Raw genomic sequence first — 27,872 nt, 5'->3', positions numbered from 1 at the left:
TCATCGAATAGTCTATCTCCATAATGTATCGAACCTGTTAGGATTGTCAAACCTCGAAGACAAAATTGAGCATGTGTGGATCTGTGACAGGACAGGAACTGGTAGCGCATCATTGCATTTTGATTGCGAATTAATGAACAAGTCGACTTCTAATTGATTTTCTAGATCAAATTACATTATTAAACATAATGAGAACTTTCTGTTCCTTCGAGCTTGATATGCGCTTCACGCTAAAGAGTAAGCTTTCGTGGTGATTTTCCACAATTAGCTCCGAGAGTCAGTCACATTACCCAACACCGTCCCGTTCTCATTCTCAAATTCGGCCCAAGTACTCTTCAAAGACCGTACATTGACAGAAATACGAGCCCCTGGATGCAAGCGCGCTGCTAGATTAAGTGCCGTCAGAGGTTGTTGTGGGTAGAACAGTACAGTCCCAGCATGAATTCCGCCATCAACGAAGACCTCGAAGATACTTCGATCGATCACCGCCTTCATGCTCCATGATGCAAGGCCGTCGCCCGATCCGGTGCTGTACACATCAGAAGTGCTGAATTTATCCGTGAAGAAGACATTATCGAATCCTTTGATGCCTCCTCGATTGACGAAGAACGGAGTGTCGCCGCTGAAATAGAACCCAGACTGCAGTATCTCGCCCGACGCCGGAGACGCGAATGAGACGTTCAATGTGGAATATTCCGTCAGTAGTGTGGTATTAATGTTCGTAACGTTGACTTCCAGATATAATGCTCCTGACTCAACGGACGAGTAATCCAGAGCTAGCGTCCCACTGCCATTGAAAATCGACGCGTTCAGCTGATCGTCTAGGATAGGGGTTAAATCGTACAGCTCATCAATCATAACCAATCCGATCCGCGGCGCCTCGGTCAAATAATTGACGCGAGGAGTAGTCATGATGCTTCGCCATCCCTCCAGATTTCCCGTAGGCACTTTCTGCGCATACTGCCAATTCGATGCCCAGCCCATATTAATCTGGTTCTGGCCGTCGGGGATCCCGTAGAAGTATTGGGCAGCGTAGTTGTCCTTGCCGAAGTCCGTAAGCCGAGTGACAGCGTCCGAGGTCGTGAAGTGCGTTCCGTTGAAGTCACCAACGAAATACTCTGTTATCGAACCGCCCAAAGGCGCTCCGGGCTGAATACTGATAGCCATGACGTACTTTTCATCGATGACAGCCCCATCGGCATCGCGCACTGGCATTTTCACGAAGTTGGGGCACTCGTATTGCGTCCCCAGTAACCCGTGAGGCGTGAAGTTGGACGCGAACGTCCAGTCCTTTAGATCCGGACTCGTGAAAATTCCGATGTTGAACTCTTGCGAGTAAGCGATGACAGCGACCCAATGGTCCTCGTACCACGAGACTTTCGGATCGCGGAATTGCGAGCTGGTGCTGTCTATCACGGGGTTTTCATCGTAGTACTCGAAACTATATCCACCATCGCGCGAGTATGCGATGTTTTGCGTCTGGGGTCCCGCGGACCCATCGTCGTAGTACCGCGCCAGGGTAAATATCGCAACCACACCATTGTCCTGATCAGGGAAGAAGCCGGAAGTGTTATTCGAATCAACGACAGCACTGCCGGAGAACACGTAGACGGTTTCCTCGGGCGGGAACAGGGCAATGGGCTGATTTATCCAGTGGTACAAGTCATTGCTTGTCGCGTGTCCCCAGTGTTGGTTCCCTGCTACTATGCCTGTCGGATTAAGCTGGTAGTAGAGGTGCCATGTGCCATTGGCGTCCACGAACATGCCGTTGGGGTCGTTCATAAAGCCCTTGGGCGGCGAGAAGTGTATCTGAGGTCTCAGAGACCCCGTGTAGACCCCCGCAACCGGTGTCCCGGTTGGTACAGCCGGGTTAACATATGTACTGTTCTGGGCCGTGATGCTCACTGCGAAGAGTGCCACGCTGGCAAGTTTCCAAATCCCCGCCATATTTGAGTGTAGATCTCGAATATGCTCGAGAGGATACACTTACATGACGGTTAAGATGAGGCATTATATACGATTTTGGAGCGGGGAGTTGAACCATGTTTGCTTTGTCTACCTACTTAGGCCGTATGGCCATACCGCGTCTAATGACGACAAAGACACGGCACTCCCCAGATGGTCTCAAGATCTCCACAGATCCACCCCACGATCTAGTTCTTATCAGTCATTTGGGGTATTGCCCAGGAACTAGACTATAGCCTGGACTGCTGAATATGATATTAGGTAAGTCATTTCAAGTCGAGCAGATCGGACCGAAAGCAATACAGCGTCGAATATAAAGTTCGAATGGCCGAAGCCATCGCGAAGAAGTCTCCACATAGTCCCCTCATAGCGAGAGTTCTCCAAGCCAAGAGTGGCTGTATCCTAGCCACGAGGCCATCGCACTAGTTTCCCCCAAATCTCCACGTTCTTAGCACGTTTATGAGATTACTTCCGTACATCGGTGTCAAGGATAACTCGGGGAACTGATGTTGGTATCCTCTATAGGTGACGCAATCGGTTTCCTAGCGCGAGGGACCCCAGAGCGCGCTAGTATTGATGCGAAACCGGGGAAATTGCTAACCATTGAAGACTCTCGACCCATCATGAGTGGTTGAGGGGAATGCCTGAGCGTTATTGTCCTACTGATGAGCTCCAACTCGTTTATTCAAATCCGTCGGTGTATTTGCATGGCTCTCTTGCGGCTCACCATCACGGAAACCTTAACATTCGCCTCATGCATGGTACATCGTCGTATTTAGACGTTAGCGTCTTTCGGAATGCTTCAATTTGGCAGTTGTGTACGACTTAATAACCCCACTATACTAACCCTTGTCCCAGATCTAGACGAGGCGATCCTGAATTATTATACTCGATATTGTATGTTAAAGTTGGCCCGTTGAGTGATTATAGGCATGCATGGAACAGGCAAGATTCTTAAAAGGGTATAAATTGTTAGTGTGGTTGTATATAAACGTTATATTGCGTATTTAACTTCAGCATACCGGATTAGATTGTGGACTTCGTCTGCGGCTTCATTCCGCTCAGGCGCAATTTGCGTGGTGGGGTGATCTAAGAAGAACTACACGTTGTTATGCAGGCTAACCAACATCTCAGGAATAAGGCCGACGCTAATCAAATACCACCTATGAATGGGTTCATACCATCGACGTGTGAGTCAAATGGCATTCTGAGTAACAGCCTCTTCTAGAAGGCAACAGGTAAAGTGAGCTGTATGCACGCCGTGCCAAGACACCAAGCCAACTTTGGGAAAGCAGTGAGAAGTGCTCTACTCCTGCAAGTCATGTCTATCTATCATCAGAAGATAATCCGAAATTCTCGAAACTCCTAAACTCCTTGCTAACGAACGTATTACTCCATATCCCTTCAATTTTCCCTAATTGAGATATCTGCAGTCCTCAGAGTATCTCACTTCATAATCGCGAAAATCCCCGAATCTGATCTTACCAACCTTTCCCTGCAGGGGGCTTTGGACGTCCTCTAGAATCTAACTCAACTGACTCTCCAGCGGAACGGCTGCTACGTGATGTTCGCTCCCCCTCTTGCGCTCGTCTTAAGGCATCAACGTTGTTTTCGTACCAATCCCACCCCCGCCATTCATCAGGATGTATAGGTTGGGGTCTTCGCGCTACGTCAAGCCATCTGTCTCCCGGTACAGCAAACGGGCAAGCAATGGTTTGATCGGAGTATTGCAACGCCCTCTGTTCGTTTTGAGAGGATCTATTGAAGACCAAGGGAATGACGTCGGCCATGGTATCGCCCTGCCTGTACTGCTTCATTTCCGGGGCGGCAGGTTGTTGCTTGGGACGGGGCTTCGGGCCAGAGAGAGTCATAGAGGAGGCTTGCGCCTTGGAGTGCAATATTTTAATAGCTTCAGGAATTCTGGCCAGCACTACTTCAATTGTTCTCATTCTTCCTTGTCTACCTGACGCCCGGTCATAAGCATCTCCAGAGGGAGAGGTAGGTTGTTTCCGTATTCACTCTTGTCTGCCCGGCCGCTACTAGTAACCTTAACTCCTACATACCTCTGTATAATATCTTCAATACATCTGGTCACGCGGTACTCGCTTGTTGCTGACGAGGTAGGCTTAAGGTACACTGGGTTACAAAGTAAGAAATATAGATAAAGGGGGGAGATTAGGCCGCATCTATGACTATCCCTCTGTCGGTAGCAAGGCAGAACCGTCATTTTTGTAGGCTTAGGCATATTAGGGTATCTGATGTGATAACGGAGTCTGAACTTGTCGAATATCATTCTAGACGTGGCCGGGCCCGGGTTCAAAGAATCCACAAGATATGCATTATTGTCTTTGAGAGAGATAATTATGACTCCCCAGTGGGAATTTCCATTAGTGTACCCGAAGATCGCGAGTTCTCCTTTAAGTTGAGGGTCTGAGCCGTCATTGGATACAATGAGGAGATCCCACTGGCGCACCATAAGCGTTATATCGCTTTCATCCTGTTCCATGAGATATCCATAGGGTTCTTCGATAAGGATCTGGCCAGTCCCTTTTTCACTTCGTGCGTACAGAAGGCATTCCAGCACAGCGAGTACTTCTGTATCTTCGAGATACCATCCTCTTCGGCTTCTAACTACAGCATTGACCAAATGACGGGCTTCATTTCCTCTCCAATGGTCGTGGTTTTGTTGGGTGCGCCTTCTAATGTCCTTGCAGTCCTTGAGTATCTTGATACTAGTTTGCGCGTCGGGGATAATGCCATCGTCGGTATCATAATAGGCTTTGGCTGGAGGCGCTCTTGGTACGATGGCATCTATAATAAATAAACTTGCTTTATTGATGCTTTCTGCGAGATATACCTCGGCTTCCTCATCCCCGAGCACCACGGAGACTTGTTCACCTTCGGCCGGATCAGGGTTGGGGGCTGGCACTCGTAAATGGAGATTAGGGCTGGTCCAAGAAGGAGAGAGTCTTAAGCCGGTGGCTCTTGTTATAAGTAGCGCTACATAATCAATGTAGCTACTACCAATTTTGGCGGGCTTGCTGGGGAGGTTCTCAATCGCATTAGGAGAATGTAAGATTTCTGCCAAGGAGAGGATAGAGATTATTCCACAGCTCCAATAGTCGCGGTGAAAAAAGTAACTGGCATCGTAAGCGCGTCTGGGATCTTGTCGTAGATTGAAGAACTTCGAGGTCCAGATCATCTTAAAGTGCCGAAAGATCCGATGCTTATACTGCCTATTTGCTTCTAGGGAGTCAAAGAACCAGAGGCTCCCTTGGTTGACTTCATACAGAAAAGATATCCAGTGTGAAGTTGGTGCCTTAATCCCTAGAGCGACGTACTTAGCCCCAGACTTAACCTGCGAGATGATTGACTTGGGGAGTTCACTAGGCCATTTGGTTGGGTCTGGCCCATAGATGCTCGCGAACTCGTTTTCTGTAGCGACCTCATTACCCAGCCCTTTCACCAGAAGTGTATACAGCGCATTCACTTCACATGTCAAAAGCTGCGAGCGACTCCGGATTTTCATTAAAACATTAATGAGAGACGGCAGTGTGTCGGCTAGCCACGTACGTTCAGGTATAGCGGAAGAAGTCTGCATCCAGGGCAAGATGGATCGGTTGGATAGGTACTTATGTCTTTTGAGCTGGCCCAAGTCAATAGGATTAATTCTTGCGGAATCGTCAAACAGAGGCGCGTTATCGTCAATCATCGTTTCTTCTTTGTATGGAGTGATAAAGTAGGGGATTTCGGGGGCGATCTGACCACCTGTGATAATAGCAGGTCGGTAGTCGTCACCCATTCGTTCTCGTCGAATTCTTACTCCCAGAAACCGTATTTCTTCTTGGGAGGCATGCATGATGGTCGGATTGGGGAAATGAGAGAAACTCATTGGTGCGCCCTCTTGTGCTGTGGTCTTGCCGCCTTTCGTTTGTCTTTGGCTTGCTAACATAATGGCTCACCTAAAGTGATACTGCTGGGCGGTTGAACCCCTGGTAGAGTTTACAAGGTACTCTGTTAGTAGTTGCAGCCGTCGAGTCTGGTAGCGAGTATATGCTGGGATTTGGGGGTAAGTAGGGCTATTTTGATCAGGGTCGTGAGTGCAGAAATAAAGTGTACTTGGATGATGGTTGTAGGCGTCGTGGCTTGAGTTGGGTGAAGGCTTGCTCGAGGAGTATGTGCAAATTCAGAAACTTGAAGAGGTAGGTTTGCGGGAACAGTTTTTGTGTGGCTTTTGGCAACGTGGAATAGGTTGTAGTTCCCCGCAAGGCTCCTTCCTACTTTGTAACTCTGTAACTTCGTAAGTGCCTCTTTGCAACCTTTCATCTCTAAGTAAACAAGCTGGGAGGGTTGCCAAGCCAATCCTTCCTACTACATCATTGTTTCTCCAGCTTCAAACTCTGTTTTATAGCCATTAATTCCTTCTAATCGCCACCTTTCTCATTCAATACAATGTCTAAGCTGCTTAGCAAGCCTGAGGAAAAGAAGATTCGTGAACGTGTTCCTTTTGGGCAGCCAGACTCTAGCCCCTTTCCAGCATTGGTTTTAGACGGCCCTGACGATGTGAAAGATGTTTGGCCGATGAAAGAGGATGTCCGTGCTATGGAATTCTCCGGCGCTTGGAGGTCCGTAAGTAGCAGCACATATTATTCCCTCCTCCACCGTATCACCTTTCTATTTCTATTAACATGTTCTGGCCCAGGCAGTCGGTGCCTTGGCAATCGACATCTTAGGTGGGAAGGCAAGGGGCAAATACGTACGATGGCGCATTCAAAAGCACTTCTTCACCACCGTGAGTGCTTGGAGGGAGACCGTTCGCTGGGCTAAAGAGGCAGAAACGAAGAACTTCCAAGCTCGCCCACTCCTTGTAGAGCTTTCCGAAGGCGCTCCCTGGGGAAATTACGTGTTCCAGATCTTACGAGATAAACGCCGTGCCTCTGCCCTTTTCATCCAACTTTTTGGCACTCAGAACGCAGTCCCATGCCGAAGGTGTGAACGAATGATGCGGGAGGCTCATCTCAAAGGTTATACCGGAATGTACCCTTTCTTCCCATGCAGATCCTTCATTCCTGGAAGCGCCCTTGGTGGCAACAAGTCTTCCGCCTGCGCTTGTTGCAGTTTCAATTTGACGGGTCACAAATGCTCGTTTCACAACGCCGACAGCGCGGCCGGGTATCTCGTAGCCTCAGACTTTACAGGGAGCCTGCCCGAAGATATTAATGACGACAACTCCCCCATGGTGGCAAGACTATCCCCTGAATTCCTTATTAGTTACATTGAGGAGAGAACTTCTGGCGCCCCAGCATCAGGCGGACAGGAGTACTGGTGAATCGGGATAAGGGTGTGTGGTGGCGCAAAGGGGGACCAGGTTTCTGGCAAAGATGTTTCTAGTTTTTTTCAGTACTGTTGGCATATATAGCAGTACTACTAGGTATTTGAGTACCCGGTGCATCGGCTTTTACTCACAAGCACTTTCGAATCCGCCCTCAATTCTGAATAAATACACTACATGAAGTAAAAGATAGGGAGGAAAACTAGAATAGGCGCGTAATGGCCATCTAGCAACTATTGGCTTAAGTTGGCCCGTGCAGATACGTACCATTGGCCACACGAAGCTTCGGTTGGTGCAAAATATCGCCAAAGCGTGTCGAGCCAGATGAAGACGTGATGATAGTATAGTCGTACCACTTACGCTGTGATCGGGAGAACGTAAGTGATGGGACATCAGAGTGTATGATCAGAAACGTTTTAAACTGATATACTATATGTGATGGCAAGTCTGTAATACCGGGATACAATCGATCTAGTAAATCGTAGTTATTCACAGTTAAGAAGAGCATAACAACGGAGGGTATCTCAGCACAGCTTGAAACGAATTTCTCTGGAAAAACACTTAGATTCTGGTAGTCAGAGATGAATCTATCTCGTGTATAATACAGCCGATTCCCATACCATTTCTTCCCGTCAAATTACCCACTGCCTTAGGTTTGCCGATCTCATCCCTTGTTGAATGAGCGAAACTATCCCTTCACTAATATCAATACCATGTGTGAGTAAAAACCGATGCACCGGGTACTCAAATACCTAGTACTACTGCTATATATGCCAACACCATGAGTCAAGGGTATGAATTAGTTTGTGTAGGATTTCAATCACTATAGAAACTGTTAGCGGCCATATTGACTTCTTGGACATGACGTTTGGGTTGGGAGAGACGTACTAGTGGCCATTTACATGGGCAGCTGCACGAAACTAGTGCGTGGGTTTTCGTAAAAAAATGACGATCAATTGAAATTTCGACTTCTAATTCCTTGCCCTCTAGATGTTTCCATGCCACTTCCTGCCATGCAAGCACCAACTCTGCGTCGGGTACGAAGCCCTCGCCACTTCTCCAGCACGCTTTCGCGGTGTTGGCACGTGTATCGCGATAGTATCTGAGACTGCTATATGGTACTAATACTCTGGACTTGATATAGACATCGAATGTCATGAATTTGAGCAAAGGCATCTCGAGCGCTGCACGTGCCGCAGCCAAGTATAGATGCTTAATTTCGGCGTGTCTGTCGTTAAAATTGTATTTACGCTGCAAGAACTGTATGTGCTCCCCCAGAGAACACACACGCGGGTTATAAACCCTGAACTCTTCCAGCCTTGCCCAGTGTGCAATTCCAGGGTCTGACATAGGTTGGAGGAATACGGCTGTACTGAGGTAGACTCCACAGAGACAAAGTACTCGTACGCGCTGGGAAATGATGCCGAGCGCGTGAGAGAGCCTATCTTCCTCCCATCCATTTGCTCCGTATGGGGGAAACCTCGGGTAGCCGCAGCAATCGATGGTGAGTTCATCAAGAGAATGCGTGAAATTCAGAAGCCCTTGAGCAAGTTCTATATTAAATACAGTCAGTTATATTTACTTCAATAACCACCTATATGCAATTTCAGAGAACGATATATATAATTAATTTGCATTTCTTACCGTTTCGCGACTCAAGTCCACGATCTTGGAACCGGATTTTGGCCTTCCTGAGTGCCGGCAGCTTCGCTAGGAGACTGCACAAAGCCGCAGCGGAAAGAATTTGCTCTCCCCAACACATCTCTAGCTCCGTAATCGCATGCACGGGTGCAAGCTCTATAATCCGCTGCCGTGCTTCAATCTCGATTGGATCGTAGGTAAAATAGACATAACGATGTCGGTAACCTTGGTCAAGATGTAATGTAATAGCGGGGCTAGAGGCCCAGTGGCGTAGCACCGACAGGAATCCCTCCAACGTAGCTTGCAGCACGCGGCGGCTTTCGTTGACAAATTCGGGCGGTAGACGGCCGATCTGTCGATACAACGGCTTGGGATGATAATATAAAAACGGGGTGACCCTGAGCGAGATTCTACGCACATACTTTCGGCGTCGTGGGTTCCCATTTAGGATGGCATCAGCCTCGGCGAGACGGCTGAGCCTAAGGTCAATCTCGGAAAAGATCTCGCGCTCAATGGCATCCTGCCAAACCTTGTTGACAGTGGCGTAGCTGGCAGCGCCTGGGACGAGGCGCCACACTGTATTGTTTCGACAATCGACCCAATCATGAGTGAGATGGTGTGCGATGTGCTGGATTATCTCTGGCGGAATATAAGGGCACGATGACATGGTGGAATATGGCGACAATGGAAATCTATAAAGAGTCTCAGCAGATCGAGAGAATCAAAGTAATATGAGGGAAAGTTGAACACAGCAGGAACACTGTGATGCACAATAGTTTTGATGGTCAAGATAATAAAGGAAAACGTATGTAGAGCTGATGACAGACTACCTGGTTACACGTTGCTGGACACGAGCCACTGTTGTCTACTGACCCATGTACGTAGATGATGAACAGCACAATTGACACATGAATTGGTAGTTGGTAAGAGTTTATATAGTACCTATATGTATATTGTAAAGTGCAGGTTAGGAGTGGATACACGTTATCCCTTCAATGGTGCGATTTGTTGGATAGCGCATGAATGGTTGTTGGGGCAATATTGATTATTACACAATGACAATTATGCTAACATTTCAGCCACTGCCAGCAAATAATGTGGCCATCGCGGTTTCTATTATGTTTTCTCATCATTACCTACTTGACTTAACATACCAAGGAAGCATTCATCGGCTTCTATTATCAAGACACTAGGACGAACATTCATGTTAGAAATAGTACTCCCAATTGGCTGATCTCCGCGAGGTAACTCCTACAAATTTTATGAGTCATGTTCTTCATCATCAATGTGCCACGGCTATTCCTAGTCAGAATACAAGTTCCTTGATCTCTAATACTAAGCCACAAGCACACAATAACAAAAAGGGGATAAAGAGGAGGGATTAGGTTGAGGACAACATGAGCCGATTTCCGCTCGAAGACAACTGTTTCATTCCTCATCCTAGAGTAAAGACGGTCGCATATCATCTAACTTGCACCTCTAATCATTAGAAAACTCCAGCAAGAGCACATATACGCCTCCAAAGAGAAATCTTCCCTCTCGCTGCCATTCTTGTCCCGACAAAACGCCTCGTAAGCTAAACAACCATGATTTTACTGTATTATACTTTCCATCCCTGCTTCCAGCGGCCGGCAATTCTCTAGCACCCCTAATTATCTAGCGTCCTAATCGCAGGGCTAATTGTGGAAGTGGACATGTTTGGAACTAGTCGCACCGCTCTCCGGGTTGTTATTAAAACCAGATGCCTGAGTTTCATAAGGCTTGGGGTAATTTGGATTGAAGCTAGATGCTTGGTTGTTATGGGATCTGAAGTAATTGGCACTTCTCTGGCCAGCGGTGGTATTGCGAGCGTTCATTTTTCCATAGGTGCGGGGAGTCTGAGAAGAGACATTTGAATACCTAGCTGTTGAAGCTGAATGGCGGTACTCGCTGAATGGCATGGTCTGTCCATACGCTGCTGACGAGTCATATCTCAATGGACTGCCCGCAGCATATTGTTGCTGATAAATTTGTTGGCGTGATTGAGTGTGCTGGCTATAATAGTCGTGGGTTAACATAGAGAGATAGGGTTGTGAGGCCCCGGACGATAACTGGCCTGCCGCATTTGCCCTTTCCTCTTCCTTCTTGTTATGTATCTCATACCACATCGCTGCTGTTCGGATCGCTCTACACCTCTTACAGAGACTCTCTGGTGATGACTTCAATGGGTCACCACATTGGCATTCCTTATCATTACTATCAATTCCACCATTAGACAGTATGGCAGACATTCTGGATAATTGATGGAGCTTGAAGCCATGATAGTATGTTGCTGTAATGGTGTGTTCCGACCGCCTTTTGTACCCAAGTTTTAGTCTTCTAGGATAACGAAAAGGGCTGTTGCGATTTTGACCAGTTACTGACGAGCCGAATAAATTGTATGTGATCGAGAAGGTTATTGATACCTTTATAGTTGTTGATTTCAACTGTTGTGGTGACAACAATTTGATTGTAGGCCCCTGACCCGTAGAGAGTACGCCAAATTCAAACCATCAGGATGATGGCGCCTTAGCTGTTAGCATACAACATTAGAGTATTCTCTGATGCCGTGATGCAACGAGTATTCGACTATTATCCGAAAAAATTGATTAAGAGACAACTACTATGTATGAACAGCCAATTCGAGAATGTTCTGACTTGTTCATGCTGCGTGTCACGGAATGACATAAGGAGTGCAGTACTATGCCACTACGCCACCAAAAGGTAACGACGAGTTATCAAGTCGAAGGCTTGACGTCTCTGCACTCACTATATAGTACTGTGACACTGCGTGCTTGTGAATTGATGCAAAGCCGCCGGGAATAGCGGGAGCCTCCCCGCCAATGAGAAACAAACAATTGGCAACGAGGGATCTTTCTAGGCTTCTCCCTTATCCTCTGAAAATGAAAACTCTCTGACTACATGTATTGTCGTACTGAGCCGCTCTGACTGCCATTATTGACTATCCCTTACGTCGCTCAGCGTTTGACATGAGTTGGCAGATTGTAGTCTAATCAGGTGTCTTACATAAGCACAAATTGAACTTATCAACTGACGCCATGATAGCATCTTTGGTAGTACAGAATAATGTCGTGACCAACTCTTTTGGTAGGAGCACAATTTCGAGGTGTTTGTCTCACACTATATTTGTTACGCAAGGATTAACCAGCGTGAAGCCAGAGCGTTCAAGTTTTGGTTTCAATCATAATTGGCATCTAACAATATCTTTGCTATTCTATTGTTGAACGGAAGGCTTCGCATTTATCTATTGTGCATCCAAGTTGCTTCAATGCGATAGCAAATTCTAGTTTCCATACTGTTTGCTTTCTAATCTATCCTCCTATCCTCTTGCTAGAAACAGGGGATTTGTTGAAACATGGAATTTTAGCACTAGATGCGCCTAGAGCAAACCCCTAAACTACGGAGGCCGCTATATAGTCTAGACTTTATATTTGACCTACTAAAATTTAGTCTTTGCCCAGCTACAGGCTTCTAGGATTCACACGACTATGGCCTCAGGATATGGACGATCAAAGTCTTGTGGCCAATATTGTTTCATGAGATTTCATGTAGTAAGGTGACCTACTTGTTTGACATTTCTGATGGGAAACATAGCATCGCTAAGCATAGTCCACCCTGATAGGTTAAAACTCCTTCAGGTGTAGGACCTCCCTAGTACGACCTGCTCACACCAAGTGTCACCACGCGGTTGTGTTCCTACGGCCGGCTAGACAGAACGGCCTCTGACTCTCTGATGATTGAGCGGAAGAGGGGCTCTACATCGCCATGCTCGGTTTGTTTTATACGCCATGAGTGGAAGCAAAGAGCCTTTCTTCGTAGACGGCTCTCAAGAGATTACATTACATACAGGTTTGATCGGTCATTTGTGTTTTTAACTAAAAGTGTTAATTGTCCCCAGCTTTTCCCTACCCAGCACTTACTCATGTTAAGGCGTCCCTCTCCCACTGTCGATCAGAAAATACTTGCGGCTTGGGCACCATGTTTGTTTGTCACTAAGTATGACAGGCGGGTAATCTGACTAAAAGTTTCTAGGGGGGAATCAGCAGACCCTATGATACGGTATTCACTCCAGTGAGATGTACTCGGTATTCCCTTAATTCATTCACGAGGCCATAGAGCGAGACCTCTTCAGAATCGCAAAAGGCCTTGATGTAAGGGATCGCCACACATCGCGATTAATTGTCATGGAACGGTCGAAATCGACAAATGATTATGCTGGCAATTCAGTTCTGGAACACACAAAGGTCTCACTCTACCAAAAACACGGTCCCATCATCTTAATCGATGCCCTAAAGAAAGAAATAAAAAAATCTGGCAGATTTAGTGTATTGGCCTGTACTGTCCCAGATCTTCGCTCTAATATCCCGACCAGGCGGGCGAGGTCTCCTTTTTAGTGACACAAGCGAGCTCGTCAATTTTGAACCAATAGCCGGCCTCACGGTGTCTTTTCATGACGGAGAAATAACTCAGTATGACCAGCTAATATTGATAACTTCGCCCTTCAAATCCAGGCAAGCGGTGGTGTGAGGACCCATCAAACATTTTCTGTGTGGGAAGTTACCTACATAGACTACAATAATAGTGCATTATGCTGCGATTAAATACATATATTTGCTACAAATATGCCGACATCTCCGACAGGTTATCAGGTAGTCAGTCACGGGATGACACTGTTTTACGTACAGCAGGTGAATCCATTGCAGCCGAATCCACACCTCTGCGACCAGCACGCATCAAGGGACGGGAACCTCACAGTAAATATCGACGCTGGTTGAAGTGCTGTTACATTTCACAGTCTCGCAAAGACAGGCGCTCGGAATTCTACCTCTCACGCTTGACATATGACCTGGCTCGAATGACGCACACAGACTAAGTGTCTCACCAACCTTCAGCATCAACATCACGATAACGGATAGACTACAGAAGTCAGCATATATACAATGAACATTAATGTATATACCCCTTATAGATATACTTACGCCGCATTATAACCCAAATCTGAAGGCAGAAATCAAAGTGTCGTGCAAGGAGCACTCAAAATCGTCAGTATGGGCAACCAAAATGATAGCAAGCAGGCCGGGAGCCAGGTCAGTTATTCAAATTCAGCAACTAAGAACTACCATATAACTTACACACAGATAAGCATGGATCCAAACCCGACATAGCAACATCAAAGGCCAGCGGATCAGCCACGATCCCACCAGAGCCGAGATTATCTTTCCTCTTCGTAGTCAACGAAGTAATCCTTCATCCCAACGCGCCTCCCAACATCGACACGCAGGGCTTCGTACTACCCCCCTTCGACCCAAACGCGTACATCGGCGAAATGTCCGGGACAGTATTCCGCTACCGCGACGACGAGATCAGCGTAGCCCGGGGGTACGCCTGGGCCCGCGACAACGTCGACCCCGACAGTCCGCTGAAGCCCTCCGGCAGCATCTACCAGCGCAACAGGGACGAGCCGCACTACGAGATGGCGAAGTACTCGCAATTCACCGTGTTCAACGGCTGGGGTCCGCTGCCGTGCCTGTACATGCAAGAAGACCCGCTCAGCACGCTGATCGTGCCGTACGGCTTCCACAACCCGAACCCGCATATCGAGGGGCACTTGCTCCACGTCATGAGCTTCTCGCAGCCGGATGTCACGGGGATCACGCAGATCTCGAAACTGGGGTCTTCGCGCGTCGTGGCCGGGTGCGAGCCCTCGTGGATCCCGAGCCTGGTGCCCGAGGTATTCAGGAACACGGACCCGCGCGCGCCGCTGTCGAGGGGGTTGGGGGGTCTGCTGCCTGTGATTATTGCGCAGATGGCGCTTACGCAGCCTAGGGGCCAGACGGATAGGCCGTTTGCGAGTCGGTTGTGGCATGGTAAGCGGTGGATGGGAGGGGACCTTGGGAGTACAGGTGAGTTTGTCGATGTTTGATTACGGCGTGCTTCGTGGTATGGAGTGAGCTAATCTGGTGTTTCGTTTGAAAGTGTCGCATCCGTTCGAGGTAAGGGCTGTGGTGGTTCATGTTGCGCTGGATGAGGTCGAGAATCGAGATGGGTCTACGAAGGATGCGCTGCGAGACTTTGAGGCGGGAGTAATTATTGATGAAAACAGACATGGACGTCCATCACAATGAAGTCTTGACTTTCAAATTGGGTCTCTTTGCGATTTTTATTTTCTTTTGGATAATGAGGAATAACGTAGTTACTCACTCAAGCTGCGTTGACAGGTCGAGTGGTAGTGAGCCGATTCCAGCAGCGTCGAGTCAGAAGCCTACCACCAGCTCACAAGATGGATTCTGGCTGTTCAGGACATCATCTCTTTTAAACAGGAAAATGTATCACTACTCATTGGCAATTAACTTTTATTCATTCGTATTCATTCATATATGCATCATTGATCTACCCACTCTATCCCCCTACACCCGCAGTTCCATCTTCCTTAACATCCATATCCTCGGCCTCCTTGACCAAGCCTCCTTCTTGTGCATTATCGCCCTCAATATCCCTGCTCTGCGCCAAAAAGTACTCAACAACATGCATATGGTTATTGAACGCCGCCAGATCGAGCGGGATCTGATCCTTATCGTTCGCCATCGCCGGCGAAGCCCCTCTCGAGAGCAAAAGCTTGACAATGTCAAGATGACCCCCTAGACACGCCCAGTGCAGCGCAGTATTGCCGAATGAATTCTGCGCATCGATGTACGCTGGCTCTGCTTCTACTTTCGTTTTCTCTGAATCAGTGTCTTCTGACGGGGGGGCCACTGCTGCTTTTGATGGCTTGCTTGGCACCGGGAGATACGAGAGTATGAGCGTTACGGTTTCTAGGATGCATGTTAGCTAAGGGCCTCCGTCCCCTGCAGAACCTGGTGACAATAGCAATCTGCACCCGAGTAGACGCCAAAAGGGGGGGAAAGGGGCTGAGAAACATACTCGCATGTCCGTTTGCCGCCGCCATATGTAAACATGTGGCCTTGCTTTGCTCCTCTCTCGCAGCCGTCAGTATGTCTGCCGCTGTGGCACCTTCACGCGTCGCGAGCTCTTGCAATATCTGGGTGAATTCTGCATCCTCCCCTGTTCGCGCCAGATAGACGAGATCGTCGATCTCTTCCTCGGATAGTGACGGCGCCATGTTCGGCTTGGCAGGCTCTCCTAATTCTTCTTCAATGATAGAGTAGGGTTGCTGATTTTCTTGGATGCGCAGTTCAAGGCTCTCGATTTGTTCAAAACAGTGAGATGTGACAGGCGTGATGGCCGCAGCACCTTTTTCTGTTGCGTTCACAGTCGTGCCTGCCTTAAGAATGCCCCCTCGCGCTTCTCGCGCTTGTGGTAAGAGCTATGAGTGCAGGTGCGCCCCGAAAATTTTGTGCGTAGCGAGTTTGCTACGTAGGTACTTAGGTATTGTGAAGGCTTTTGTGAGTACAGTTGAGGATAACTCAGATTTTCAGGATCTAAATGTAACTAGATCTTATTCAAACCAATACTTCACATTAGACCTTAAAATTTTGAGAACTAATCGATCTGTTTTCGTTGGTGACCCAGATTAGATGCTTGTTCGCATCCATTTACTGGTACCTCGGGTGTCACGTGACTTTCGATGTGTCCAATCCCGCCCGCCCTACTTAGACAGCGTCTAGTGTAATCTTTGACTATGACACTAAGAAATAGGAAACATGCAACTCCGACGGCACAGATGTTGGAATATATCTTCAGCTATAGTGGCAGAGAATATTAACAGCGAGAGCCTCGTTAAATCATAGCACTTTCATTTCTTTTGTCAAAGCATTGTCCAGCCATTTGGTCAGATCGCCTGCGTCATCCACCGCCTGAATCTCAGCTTTAGTGTTGAGCAAGAGCATGATCTGCAGTTCGCGAATAAGATCATTATTCGCAACAAACTCGTCATCGCTTTCTATGGCTGAAGAGAGCAGCTTCACAGCAACTCTCCTCTCTCTAATGCGAAGCGGCAGCGTGGTATCGACAGGGGTGCACTCTCTGGTAGGCGCCGGTTCTAGTGTTCGGAACCCGAGAACATCGCTGCTTCTTGGGCCCAGCCAGGTCAATCGGCTTAGTATTGTATTCTGCTCATGCTGCAAAGATCGACTTCCGTTTTTATACGTAAGCATGATGTGAACACCATGCGGATCGAAGTCTACAAGTCCAAACATTGGCAATAATGGAAATGACGTCTGTAGCTTATGAAGGAATTGCCGTGTAGAGAGATCTGGATAACCTTTGGCCTTTTGACTAAGGTCAATATTCAACTATAGAATGATGTGTAGACCTGATAAGGCAGTGGAACTCACTGTGACAAGTAGCCCTGGACCAACCGCCGCCAACTCGTGGAATCGAGATGCAGCAAGCCCACGGAAAGTTGCCTTCGCAGATCGTTAGCTCTCGCAATATTCTGGGGGTTAGGCCATTGGACGGACCTCCTTTTCTATCACGAGAAGCCACTTCGTGGTACCGAGATCAAAGCCTAATATGGTTCGTGTTTCTGGGATGAGAATGTTGTGCTAGATAGTTTAGTAAGGCCCATGGCAGTCAACATAGTGCTTGCTTACGCGATCATGCGGGTTGCAATATAGAGTAGAATCATCGTGGAATATGACTTTGAGACCGCCAACGATGAGTCCCTTAACTGCCGCAACCTGCTCGTAGGTTAAATGGGTGGCATCGGGTCGCTTTAGTTGAACTAACAATATTCAATGCATCTCTTCCTAGATCAAACGTGAAGGCGAGATCGTCGACCAATCTGTTCACATAGTCTTGGTTCCCATAAAGTTCTGGGTTCTGGTAGTAGATGTCTCTACGATTACAGTGGTTAGGTGGGGATTCTTACACAGTAGCTACAAGAGATGGGTGACAAATATGACAAGGAATCCAGACCTCTTCGTGATTACTCTACCGGCGATGAGCGCCTCGTGACATAAATGGATAATCGAAAGAATAGCGGCTGATGGGAGAAGAGAGAGTGAGTTAGCCAACGAAGAGGGTCAAGCCCGCGATCGAGTTCCGTAAGCCTACTGAATTTCCTCGCCTCGCCTCGCCTAGTGGATGGAAAGCGAACTAGCCGTACATTGCCGGTCATACGACTGCGAATTGGAATAGACATAGGACGAGCCTCTCTGAGTGCTTCGAGATTTGCCACTAGGATACTTTCGATGTTGGAAATGATGGTGCCGGTGTGCTGATTTGGTCTAGTTCCCAGCGTTGAGTTATCGTTGCTGTGTACGCCTTCCATCTCAACGTATATGGAAGATGAAATTATAACTGCCTTGTACGATGCTATCGTACTCAATCAATGGCCTGACACAATGTCGGACCTCAAAGATGAAGTGTGCACGTGCTAACTAGTCGGATGAGACAGTTTTTGCATCATGTCTGGCAGAGGAGCGACCATGACGGAGTCTGTGTTCCCGATATCAGAGAGCTTCATTGTTCCGAAGCTGTAAGTCAAATTGGGGGAAGGCACATCGTCGTCATAGGAAGGCGCCTTGATATTGTATCTACTTGGTATTTAGGTAAGAAGGAGATAGCCTCAAGCTATTTCCCGGTATTTGGATGCCCGAGTAACTTGGAAGCAGGCATGGGTAGTCGCGGCCTAGTGATGGATCTAGTGATGTGGTCCAAGCGAACAACGGAACTGGTCAACAGCGCCAAGCCTGAGATTCAAACTCCTACCTTGTACTTAGGTAGTAATAATTACAATAATTGGATCTTGTGTAGTAATAGCTACAACAGGTCAGATAGTTGGTGATTCTCACAGCGTTGCTATATGGACTAGGTTCGCCGTATTGTAAAGTGAGAAATGGCCTTGGAGATCAGCTGATTTACAGACCGTTTAACTTTTGAAAATAAGGTTGTAGTCTAGGTAGCCTAGAATGCCCTGACAGGCTGCTAAGCTAGGCCTAAACAGGTAGCCAAGAGCAACTGTACCTGCATATTCTACACTGACCAATTCCATTCCAGGTTGCATTGTCGTATTCGTCTTCGTCACCGTTACCTGATGCGGTAATGCCAGTGAATCTCAGCTCCCTTGAGAAATATATGTAAATCAAGACCTGTCACCATGTCCATGCTTGGCGAATGATACCAAAAGCCTAGGGAAGTGTCCAAGATTGGCTGGGGAGTGAATTGGCCATTTCCAGATTTCAATTGACCTCTCCCACCAAAAGAACATCGTTGAACTGTTATTGCCTACCCTCGTCCTCGCCGAGACCCCTCAATTGCCTCTCGAACCTCTCCCACTAGTCGCCCGACGCTCGTGCCCCTCATAAAATTGGAAGCCGATATGGTTCAAACCAGGTCTTCGAGGAAACAGGCTGGGAACGGTCACGCCAGCACCCCCACGGAAAAGCTACAGATCGCCGATAAAACAGACCGTACGCGTTGGAGGCTCCTCGATGAAAGTGGTAGGCTCACATGGCACTACCTCGAGGACGACAAGGCCGTCGCAAAATGGCCACAGTCTGTCGCCGATAAGTGGTACCTCGGCCTAGATACCGTGAGAACCTTACGCCCGCTCAGCCAATCCAAGCCCAACCATCTACTAACGCGAGCGCCACCTGCTGTAGAACCTTGCGACCCTCCCCACGCCAAAAAAGCCCCTCGATGCTGTCAGCAACGGTCTTGCTTTCTTCGAAAAGCTCCAACTCCCTTCCGGTGAGTGGGGATGCGAGTATGGAGGTCCCATGTTTCTTTTACCCGGTGTAGTCATTACCTGGTACGCGACCAAGACGCCCATCCCGTGGTATGTGGCTACCGAGATCAAGAACTACCTTTTTGCCCGCGCGCACCCCGAAGACGGAGGTTGGGGGTTACATATCGAGGGCGAAAGCACCGTCTTCGGGACCTCGCTGAATTACACCGTCTTGCGCCTCGTCGGCGTCGATCCCGAAGACCCGGTCATGGTCAAGGCGCGCAAAACACTACACAAACTCGGAGGTGTAACGCATGCGCCTCACTGGGCCAAGTTCTGGCTAAGTGTTATCGGTGTCTGCAAATGGGACATCGTCAATCCAGTTCCACCGGAGCTATGGCTTCTACCCGACTGGGTCCCATTCGCACCCTGGAGGTGGTGGATCCATATGCGACAGGTTTTCCTTCCCATGGGCTACATATTCGACAGGAAGTGGTCTTGCGAAGAGACAGATATTATTTGTGGGTTGCGCGAGGAGTTGTTCGTCGAAAACTGGGAAAAGATTGACTGGGCTGGTAACCGAAACACGATCTGCCCCCTGGACAATTACCACCCCAAGTCGTGGGTTCTCAACACAGCGAATTGGGCTTTAGTCAATGTCTGGCCGTGGTTTAGACCCAATTTCGTCAAGAACAGAGCAAATGATTGGGTTAGCAAGCTCATCGACATGGAGGATGCGAACACGGACTACGCTGACTTAGCCCCGGTGAATGCCGCTCTCAACACAGTTGTATGCTACATCCGCGATGGCTCAGATTCCTACAGTTTTAAGAGACACATCGAGAGACTCGAGGATGCCATGTGGGTGAATGCTGAGGGCATGTTCTGCAATGGTACCAATGGCGTCCAGTGCTGGGATACCTCGTTCCTCATACAAGCTGCAGTTGACGCTAGGCTTGAGAAAGATGCTCGATGGAAACCAATGCTCAACAAAGCCCTTGAATTCCTCGACAACCAGCAGATTCGCGAGAACTGCAAAGACCAAGCGACATGTTATCGACAGCAGCGTAAAGGTGCCTGGGCATTTAGTAACAGGGATCAAGGCTATGCGGTGTGTGATTGCGTTTCCGAGGCACTGAAATCGGTGATTCTACTACAGAAAACCGACGGCTATCCTCAACTTCTCGATGATGAACGGATCTTTGACGCCGTTGACACAATCTTGACGTACCAAAACGCTTCCGGCGCATGTTCCTCATATGAGCCCACACGTGGTAGCAAAATGTTGGAAATGCTTAATGCAGCCGAAGTATTCGGCAACATCATGGTGGAATACGACTACGTCGAATGCACAACAGCTGTAGTAACAGCGCTCTCACTCTTCAAGAAGCACTGGCCGGACCATCGATCGAAAGAAATCGACGGCTTCGTCCAGCGGTCCGTGGCATGGATCAAGACAGCTCAGCAGCCAGATGGTTCGTGGTACGGAAACTGGGCTATCTGCTACACATATGCTACGATGTTCGCCCTCGAAAGTTTGAAGAGCATTGGCGAGAAGTACAATAACAGCTACTACTCGAAACGGGGTTGCGACTTTTTGATATCCCGGCAGAGAGCGGATGGTGGATGGTCTGAAAGCTATCGCGTATGTTGAGTTGTTTGCTTAATTCCCCCTTACTTCACATGAAGCCCCTTGCTTTTTATTCCTAGAAGTTTCTTACTCATACGCTTCCAGTCCTGCGAAAAGATGGTGTATACCGAGCACAACACCGGGTCTCAAGTCGTCATGACGGCATGGGCATTAATCGCCTTGATGCACGCGGACTACCCCGACATTGAACCGATTAAGAAGGGAGTCAAGTTGATCATGCAGAGACAGCAGCCCAACGGCGAATGGGAGCAGGAAGCTATCGAGGGCGTCTTCAACAAGAGCTGCATGATTTCGTATCCTAATTACAAGTTCACGTTCACCATGAAGGCTTTGGGCATGTTCGCGACGAAGTACCCTGACGAAACGGTCATTTGAAGCGATGACGAAAATGGAGCAATTGGAAATGAGGAATGACGTGGCGCCGTGGCTTTTAGGTAATAGCTAATATATTTAGGCTCGACTCGGGCTTGTTAGGTTCGTGAAGGATCAAGATTACGTGCAGTAACTATCGGTGTGTGAAGTGTTGAATGATTATCTCGAATTATCTTACCCTTGTACATAGCTCCGTACAGAGCTTAGTTTCAGCTTGGTTCAATTCTGCTGATTATCGTGAGGTTCTTGTGAGGTGGTGGCGAGCGGCACACACGACGCTAGATTCACTAGGTACCTACCTACCTAACCTCTTTAGCGTCGAAACAGGCTGCGTAAAGATACCTATGCTAATGACATCCCTTAACTGTGGATTTCAACTCTATCATCGGGTATTTACTTACCAGTAGTGTATGCATGTTGTTGTTGCGTGGCGCACGATGTTTCCCGCTCCCTGAGAAGAACCTTTCAGGCAGGCAGGTATCTCCCTAGGTAGCTTGTTGTGCTTTCCATACAAAGTATAGGTAGGAACTCGGTTGGAGCTGCCGGTAGGTACACAGGCAACTACCCCGCGCCCCACCATCGCAACAAACACCTTCCTAGCCCTCATGTGCAGCATCTACGTACCTTTGCTTGGGAAGCTCGCCGCCTGTTCTGTTTCCATGTGCTTCTTGATTCTTCTCACATCCCTTGCTTTTAAACAACGTGTCTGCACTCATCGAAAATATCAATTTGAACAATAATACAACGCTTCTTTGGTCTTTGGTCTTGATTCATCAAGTGCTGCTTACATTTGTTCAAGTGCACGCCCCATTTCCACCACCAACATCAAACAGCTTCGTCTTCATCTTCATCTTCCCCCACCTGATTGCTTTCACGCCTATACGGACACACGCATATACCTCGAGCAAACTCGAGCTACGCGCTAATCGGGAATTAACTTAACAAGTATCGCGTGACGAGACGACAGCCGCCATACCATCAAAGCTCACCAAGCACCATGACTAGTGCCACTCTTGCCGATGCCGGCATACGGCAGATCAAAGATCACGCCTACAACGAGGGCATCGAGAAACTGACCGACGCCATCAAACAACGTGACGCTCCCCTCTGGTATGCCGAGCGCTCCAAAGCTTATTTGCGGACCAACCAGTACGACGCTGCCCTCCGGGATGCCGAGACAGCACTTCACATCGCCTACGAACGTGGAAACCGAGAATTAATGACCGAGGCCCAGCTCCGACGTGCCATCGCCTTCTATCGCATGAAAAAGTACGCCGATGCCGACGTCTGTGCTTTGTGGGCCCTGCGGTTGGCCGAGGGTGCCAAAGCACGGGAAGATGACGACCAGCGGAACAAGGTTGACGAGAACGGGAATTACCTTGTGACAGCCGCGCAAATGAAAGCTGCGGAAGCCGAGAAGGCCGACAGAAGCAAAGAAACAGAGAAACGTGCGGCCCTTGATCCGATGACTAGCAAACGCAAGATGGAGCTCTCCCAGCGAAACCTGGCCCTTACTTGGCGCCTTCAATCGTTGAATGGAATGGAGAAGCTCCCGGTGGGTGACGATGGTCGCAAGGTCCATGTCACAGATATGTATCCCGGTCCCTCTAAAAATAAGACGACCGACAATACGACTGAGAATACCGCTGCTGGGGGCGATACGGCCGCCTGGAAGCAGGCCTGGTCCCTCTACCAGACCCAATACAAGAAACACAAGATCCGGTACAGCTATTACCAATCTGACATGGCTTTAAATGTTGATATCTTCGTTAAGAACTTGTCCTCGGGACAGGTCGCCATCGAGTCTGATTCTCATACTGTCAAAATCAGTCCAGCAGCCCAGGGTGTATCAATCGGCGCCTTCGGCGGTCCTATAGTTCTTTTGCTCTCTGATGAGATTAACCCACAAGCTACTAAATACACTGTGAAGTCAATGAAGATTGAGTTAGGTCTCCAGAAAAAGCGGCCAGGTAAATGGCCATCTTTGCTGCGTCAGGATGCTGGAATTGTAGACAACCTCACGGTCAACGATTTTAGCAGCGGGCCTTCGTTCGATACCTTCCATATCTTCGTTACATCCCTCGGGTAGGTCGATTCCACTTTGGTACTGATGTGGCATTTCACTAACATAGTTGCAACAGTTTCGATAATTTTGCTAAGCTCCAACTTCCTGACTATGCGAGTAGTCCATCTACTTGGTATGTAGCCCTCATTGAGAAGCTACGATCCGTGTTCAATGATCAAACCCGTCCGGCAAGTGAGCCAAAGATGGAGGCGGCTGTTCCTTCTGGCTCGGCTCTACCTTCTAGTAACGCGAAGCCAATGTCAGACCCGGTAATTGGAACGAAAGAGAGCTCCGGGGGTGGACCTGCTTACCCCACTTCTTCAAAGAAAGGACCCCAAAACTGGGATAAGATGGATGTTGATGATGACGAGGACGTCTCAAAAGACGGCGATGTCAACAACTTTTTTCAGAAGATCTACAAGGATGCAGATGAGGATACTAAACGAGCCATGATGAAGAGCTTCATCGAGAGCAATGGCACGGCTTTGAGCACGAGCTGGGATGACGCCAAGAGCAAGACTTATAAAACCCAGCCGCCTGACGGTGCCGAGGCCAAGAAATGGGAATAGGTCAGCCGACGTTTCGATATGGGGCAGCGAGGCGTTTTATGTTTCGCAAGCTGATGACAAGTTCATGACTAAAAATGCTTCGGGGTTGGCGTTTGAAAAAAGATACCACTATATAGTACGGTTATTCTATCATGCGCAAGGCTGAATAGTTCGGGCCGGCGATAATCCAATCCAATATCTACTTACACTGCTGACTACTGATGTAACGGTCTTCTTCAACACGTGTATATGCAAGGAGCTCAACGTAGGTCCCGGGTCTTTACAATTCGTGGTGTGCTAATCTGCAGGGGACCAGATGAATGGATCTAACAATCAAAGCATTAATTGGTGAGCTATAGCTGTACTGTTTTGTGATTGGGCTCGGATACCCTTCATCCTGCACGTCCATATATTGCTGCCAAGCACAACTGAGTGAAACGGCCAAATAGTATCGCGACGATTCTGCTGCATCATAACAGACAAGATCGCTAGGCTAGCCAGGCTTCCTTCCCGGCGTCACACATTCTGTCTCTCTCGCCGGGCGGTGGAGGCAATTCAATTGCCGATAGAAGCGTTGGCATACGAGAATATGTAATCCGTTATGCGTCTGTCACCATTTTGTAAACCTCCTTCCCCGCAATCAGGAAGTGTCCCCGCCACATTTCGGTCCAAGGCTCCAGACAGTTAGCGGCGGGATCCTCCACAATCGATCCACAATCTTGCCTTCTTCGAACCACGCCGTGTCCTCGCTTCTGACCAACCCTCAATCGGCAGTTAGCTGATTGGCGGGAGCCTCGTTCAGCGCGGCTATAATTATCCACCGAGTAATCCAGAGACATACGTACACAGTAGGACGTCGATTGCAAAAGGGGGCTCATGGCGAGAGCAGGCCGGGTGTGCCGATCAATGCTGTAGGTACGGCCGCATCTTGTCGGTGCCGTAATATATTTTAGATTGCTTCCCTAGATCTGGCTCGCTGCGGGAGGCTCGTTGAGCTCGGGCCCGCAGATTGTTGATGACTTATACGCTTCGTTCCGTGGTGTATGCAATTTGTACTTCGTATGATTGTCAAGACGTTGTGAGCAGCTTTGTCGTGCCATAGCTATATTCTATAATTTATTGATCTATCGATCTATCAATCTATCAATCTATTAACTGCTTGCCCTCCTCCTTCAACAGGAGCCGGCGTATGAGTGTTCCCAGGCACCTCGACCTCATCTCAGCCCTCAGCGGTCTCTAAAGAACGTCAGAGACATTCTTGTCGCTATTCTTTTTACACTTTGTGGTCCCTATAGCAGCACTTCAACAATGGATTCAACTCCCAACGACAAGATGATAGTGCCTGACGAAGACACCATCTCCCCAGTGCGCATCTTCCTCGCCTTCACTCTCCAATCCATCACCACGTACTGGGCCATTCTTATTCCAGCCTTTATCTTTACCCGGATGATATACCGGCGATATGTCTCCCCACTACGATCTATCCCCGGCCCGTTCCTCGCATCGTGCACACGCCTCTGGAAAGTCCGATCAACCGTGCAAGAAAACACGCACTGGGACCATCTCGAGCTACACAGGAAATACGGCCCCGTGGTCCGCATCGCACCAAACGAGGTCTCGTTCTCCTCGCCCCAGGTCGCGCGGAACCTGCTCTCGGCAGGCAAACGGTTCTACAAGACGGATTTCTACAGCGTTTTCCCACCCCCCGAGAACCCGGATATCTTCACCGAGATCCGCGAGGAGGTGCACGCGATGAAGAAAAAGGTCGCCAACGTGCCGTACTCGATGGCCGCCATGAGACAGCTGAGCCCCTTCATCGACGACACGATCGAGTTCCTCGTCTCGCGGATGGGAGGGTTCTGCACGGATCCCACGACGGGTTCGAAAGAGGAATTTTACAACGGGAAGAAACCACAGCCCATCCTCGACCTGGGCAACTGGCTGCATTACTTCGCCTTCGACGTCCTGGGCGAAGTCGCCTTCGGGCGGTCCTTCGGGTTCCTCGCCGCGGGCGTCGACAAAGAAGACGCCATCCGGACCATCGACAACAGCCAGAAGTACAACGGGATCATCGGGCAGATCCCCGAGTTCGACCGGTTTCTGAGGAGGAATCCGCTGTGCAAGTTTGTCCCGCAGCTGGATCCCGGGAATAATCTGATCACGAGGATCGCGAGGGAGGAGATGGCGAAGAGGAGGCCGTTTGAGGTCGAGAGGGAGGGGAAAGGGGCTGGTGGCGATGGACGCGAGGATCTCATGGCTAGTCTGATTAAGGGCCATTTGAAGGATCCGCAGAAATTCCATGAGGGCGATATTTTTGCCGTCGCGCATGGGGCCATGTAAGTCGTGCTTCTCATCCCATCCCTCTTCTACCCCTGAATGAACATCGAGACTAACAACGCTCGCAACACAGCTTCGCAGGCTCCGACTCAACGGCCTCGACAATGCAATCCTTCTTCTGGCTCACGCTGACCGCGCCGCGCGTGTACTCGCTCCTAAAATCCGAAATCGACGCCGCCGTATCAGACGGCACGATCCCCGCCACCGGAAACATCGAATGGCTGCAGGCGCAGAATCTACCGTACTTTCAGGCTTGTCTGAAAGAAGCTATGCGATTACGTCCTGCTGTGGGGTTGAATATCACGCGGTATGCCCCCGCGCCTGATGGTGTGGAAATCGATGGACGGCATTACCCTGCTGGTACGCGGATGGCTGTGAACGGGTGGGTGTTGCATCGCGATACGGAGGTCTTCGGGCAGGATGCTGAGTTCTTCCGGCCTGAGAGATGGTTGGAGGATGAGGAGGGTGCGAGGGTTATGGAGCGGTATATGTTCCAGGTGAGTTCACCCTTTCCTTTTCCCCCATTCCACTTCATACCCGGAAAGAAGATTTCACTTAAGACGTGTAATCCCTTGCTGACATTGTTTCGAAACTTCAGTTCGGCGGCGGCGCACACGTGTGCATCGGTCGGAATCTAGCGCTGCTGGAAATCAACAAAGTCTGTCCGCGCCTCCTGCGCGACTTCGACTTCCAGCTCGTCAACCCTACGTGCGAACTCAAGGCCAAGGCGACGTTCTTCGTCGTCCAGGAGGGATTGGAGGTGTATATCTCCAGACGAGGCGCGAATGCGCGATGAACACCTACTTAGCTATGTACTTACCGAGTACGTTTGGTAGGAAGATAGGTAGGTAGGTAGTGGAAGGAAGCGAAGTGAAGTGAGGTGCGAAATGAAACAGGGCAGTTATCTGCCTTCTACTTATACAACTCGGGTCTTCCTGTTCCGTAGCGTGGAATCGGGAAGGTAATTGTCATCCACGTGGACGTGGAGCAATGGCACGGTGATATCGGGAAATGCGGGGGAGGATTACTTGCCTACGCTCTGTACGGTTGGTCTCTCTCGGCCATGAGATCTGGCTGGTCATTGGGCTTGGGTACATACACCTATTTTTGTGTCGTGGACGGGGAGTTCTCAGTGGTGAGCCTTGATATTGGCTTACCTTACTTGCGCGCTCGGCAGTTGTTTTTTGGCTTGCTTACCTATGTATATGCATACAAATGATACTCCAAAGTTGCAAGTTTTGGGAATCCAGATGTGGAAGCTCCTTATGCCAACATGCGACCCACTGAATGGT

The 27,872-nt window shown here is 48.9% G+C and overlaps 10 protein-coding genes across 10 annotated transcripts; 5 read left to right on the top strand and 5 right to left on the bottom strand.

Annotated features, from left to right (window-relative positions):
• Positions 1-210: 210 nt before the first annotated feature.
• Positions 211-2,276, bottom strand: F5B22DRAFT_374485 (glycosyl hydrolase). Its single transcript, XM_047971191.1, has one exon. It carries the CDS (start codon positions 1,945-1,947, stop codon positions 265-267), a length of 1,683 nt encoding a protein of 560 aa, XP_047827904.1. The 5' UTR covers positions 1,948-2,276; the 3' UTR covers positions 211-264.
• Positions 2,277-3,910: 1,634 nt separating this feature from the next.
• F5B22DRAFT_649438 (uncharacterized protein) lies at positions 3,911-5,917 on the bottom strand (the record flags this gene model as incomplete). The annotated part of the gene is made up of 1 exon (XM_047979172.1): positions 3,911-5,917. The coding sequence occupies one exon, from the start codon at positions 5,915-5,917 to the stop codon at positions 3,911-3,913; it is 2,007 nt and encodes a 668-aa protein (XP_047827903.1).
• A 500-nt stretch (positions 5,918-6,417) lies between these two features.
• F5B22DRAFT_658726 (uncharacterized protein) lies at positions 6,418-7,294 on the top strand (the record flags this gene model as incomplete). The annotated part of the gene is made up of 2 exons (XM_047980141.1): positions 6,418-6,594; positions 6,668-7,294. 2 exons carry the CDS (start codon positions 6,418-6,420, stop codon positions 7,292-7,294), a joined length of 804 nt encoding a protein of 267 aa, XP_047827902.1.
• A 579-nt stretch (positions 7,295-7,873) lies between these two features.
• On the bottom strand, positions 7,874-9,880 carry F5B22DRAFT_374476 (uncharacterized protein). Its single transcript, XM_047971190.1, has 3 exons — positions 8,942-9,880; positions 8,186-8,850; positions 7,874-8,120 (listed from the first exon to the last, which is right to left on the bottom strand). The coding sequence occupies exons 1-3, from the start codon at positions 9,603-9,605 to the stop codon at positions 8,118-8,120; spliced, it is 1,332 nt and encodes a 443-aa protein (XP_047827901.1). The 5' UTR covers positions 9,606-9,880; the 3' UTR covers positions 7,874-8,117.
• Positions 9,881-14,025: 4,145 nt separating this feature from the next.
• F5B22DRAFT_649435 (uncharacterized protein) lies at positions 14,026-15,102 on the top strand (the record flags this gene model as incomplete). Its single annotated transcript, XM_047979171.1, has 3 exons — positions 14,026-14,064; positions 14,121-14,880; positions 14,954-15,102. 3 exons carry the CDS (start codon positions 14,026-14,028, stop codon positions 15,100-15,102), a joined length of 948 nt encoding a protein of 315 aa, XP_047827900.1.
• Positions 15,103-15,210: 108 nt separating this feature from the next.
• Positions 15,211-16,505, bottom strand: F5B22DRAFT_618665 (ankyrin repeat-containing domain protein). The gene is made up of 2 exons (XM_047975718.1): positions 15,899-16,505; positions 15,211-15,789 (listed from the first exon to the last, which is right to left on the bottom strand). The coding sequence occupies exons 1-2, from the start codon at positions 16,095-16,097 to the stop codon at positions 15,377-15,379; spliced, it is 612 nt and encodes a 203-aa protein (XP_047827899.1). The 5' UTR covers positions 16,098-16,505; the 3' UTR covers positions 15,211-15,376.
• On the bottom strand, positions 16,506-18,775 carry F5B22DRAFT_618659 (Spo11/DNA topoisomerase VI subunit A). The gene is made up of 7 exons (XM_047975717.1): positions 17,993-18,775; positions 17,855-17,921; positions 17,666-17,774; positions 17,530-17,616; positions 17,398-17,481; positions 17,272-17,343; positions 16,506-17,205 (listed from the first exon to the last, which is right to left on the bottom strand). The coding sequence occupies exons 1-7, from the start codon at positions 18,207-18,209 to the stop codon at positions 16,720-16,722; spliced, it is 1,122 nt and encodes a 373-aa protein (XP_047827898.1). The 5' UTR covers positions 18,210-18,775; the 3' UTR covers positions 16,506-16,719.
• Positions 18,776-18,904: 129 nt separating this feature from the next.
• F5B22DRAFT_618654 (terpenoid cyclases/protein prenyltransferase alpha-alpha toroid) lies at positions 18,905-22,276 on the top strand. The gene is made up of 3 exons (XM_047975716.1): positions 18,905-19,472; positions 19,543-21,252; positions 21,343-22,276. The coding sequence occupies exons 1-3, from the start codon at positions 19,260-19,262 to the stop codon at positions 21,631-21,633; spliced, it is 2,214 nt and encodes a 737-aa protein (XP_047827897.1). The 5' UTR covers positions 18,905-19,259; the 3' UTR covers positions 21,634-22,276.
• Positions 22,131-24,468, top strand: F5B22DRAFT_374353 (SGS-domain-containing protein). The gene is made up of 2 exons (XM_047971189.1): positions 22,131-23,715; positions 23,772-24,468. Exons 1-2 carry the CDS (start codon positions 22,628-22,630, stop codon positions 24,262-24,264), a joined length of 1,581 nt encoding a protein of 526 aa, XP_047827896.1. The 5' UTR covers positions 22,131-22,627; the 3' UTR covers positions 24,265-24,468.
• Positions 24,469-25,575: 1,107 nt separating this feature from the next.
• Positions 25,576-27,376, top strand: F5B22DRAFT_638323 (cytochrome P450; the record flags this gene model as incomplete). The annotated part of the gene is made up of 3 exons (XM_047977570.1): positions 25,576-26,579; positions 26,654-27,077; positions 27,179-27,376. The coding sequence occupies 3 exons, from the start codon at positions 25,576-25,578 to the stop codon at positions 27,374-27,376; spliced, it is 1,626 nt and encodes a 541-aa protein (XP_047827895.1).
• Positions 27,377-27,872: the final 496 nt, after the last annotated feature.

The sequence above is a fragment of the Xylaria bambusicola genome (assembly GCF_022495145.1).
Source record: "Xylaria bambusicola strain CBS 139988 unplaced genomic scaffold F5B22scaffold_43, whole genome shotgun sequence".
Taxonomy (NCBI): domain Eukaryota; kingdom Fungi; phylum Ascomycota; class Sordariomycetes; order Xylariales; family Xylariaceae; genus Xylaria; species Xylaria bambusicola.
Note: the sequence above shows the minus strand (reverse complement) of the source record. Positions and strands in the feature narration are given on the sequence as shown.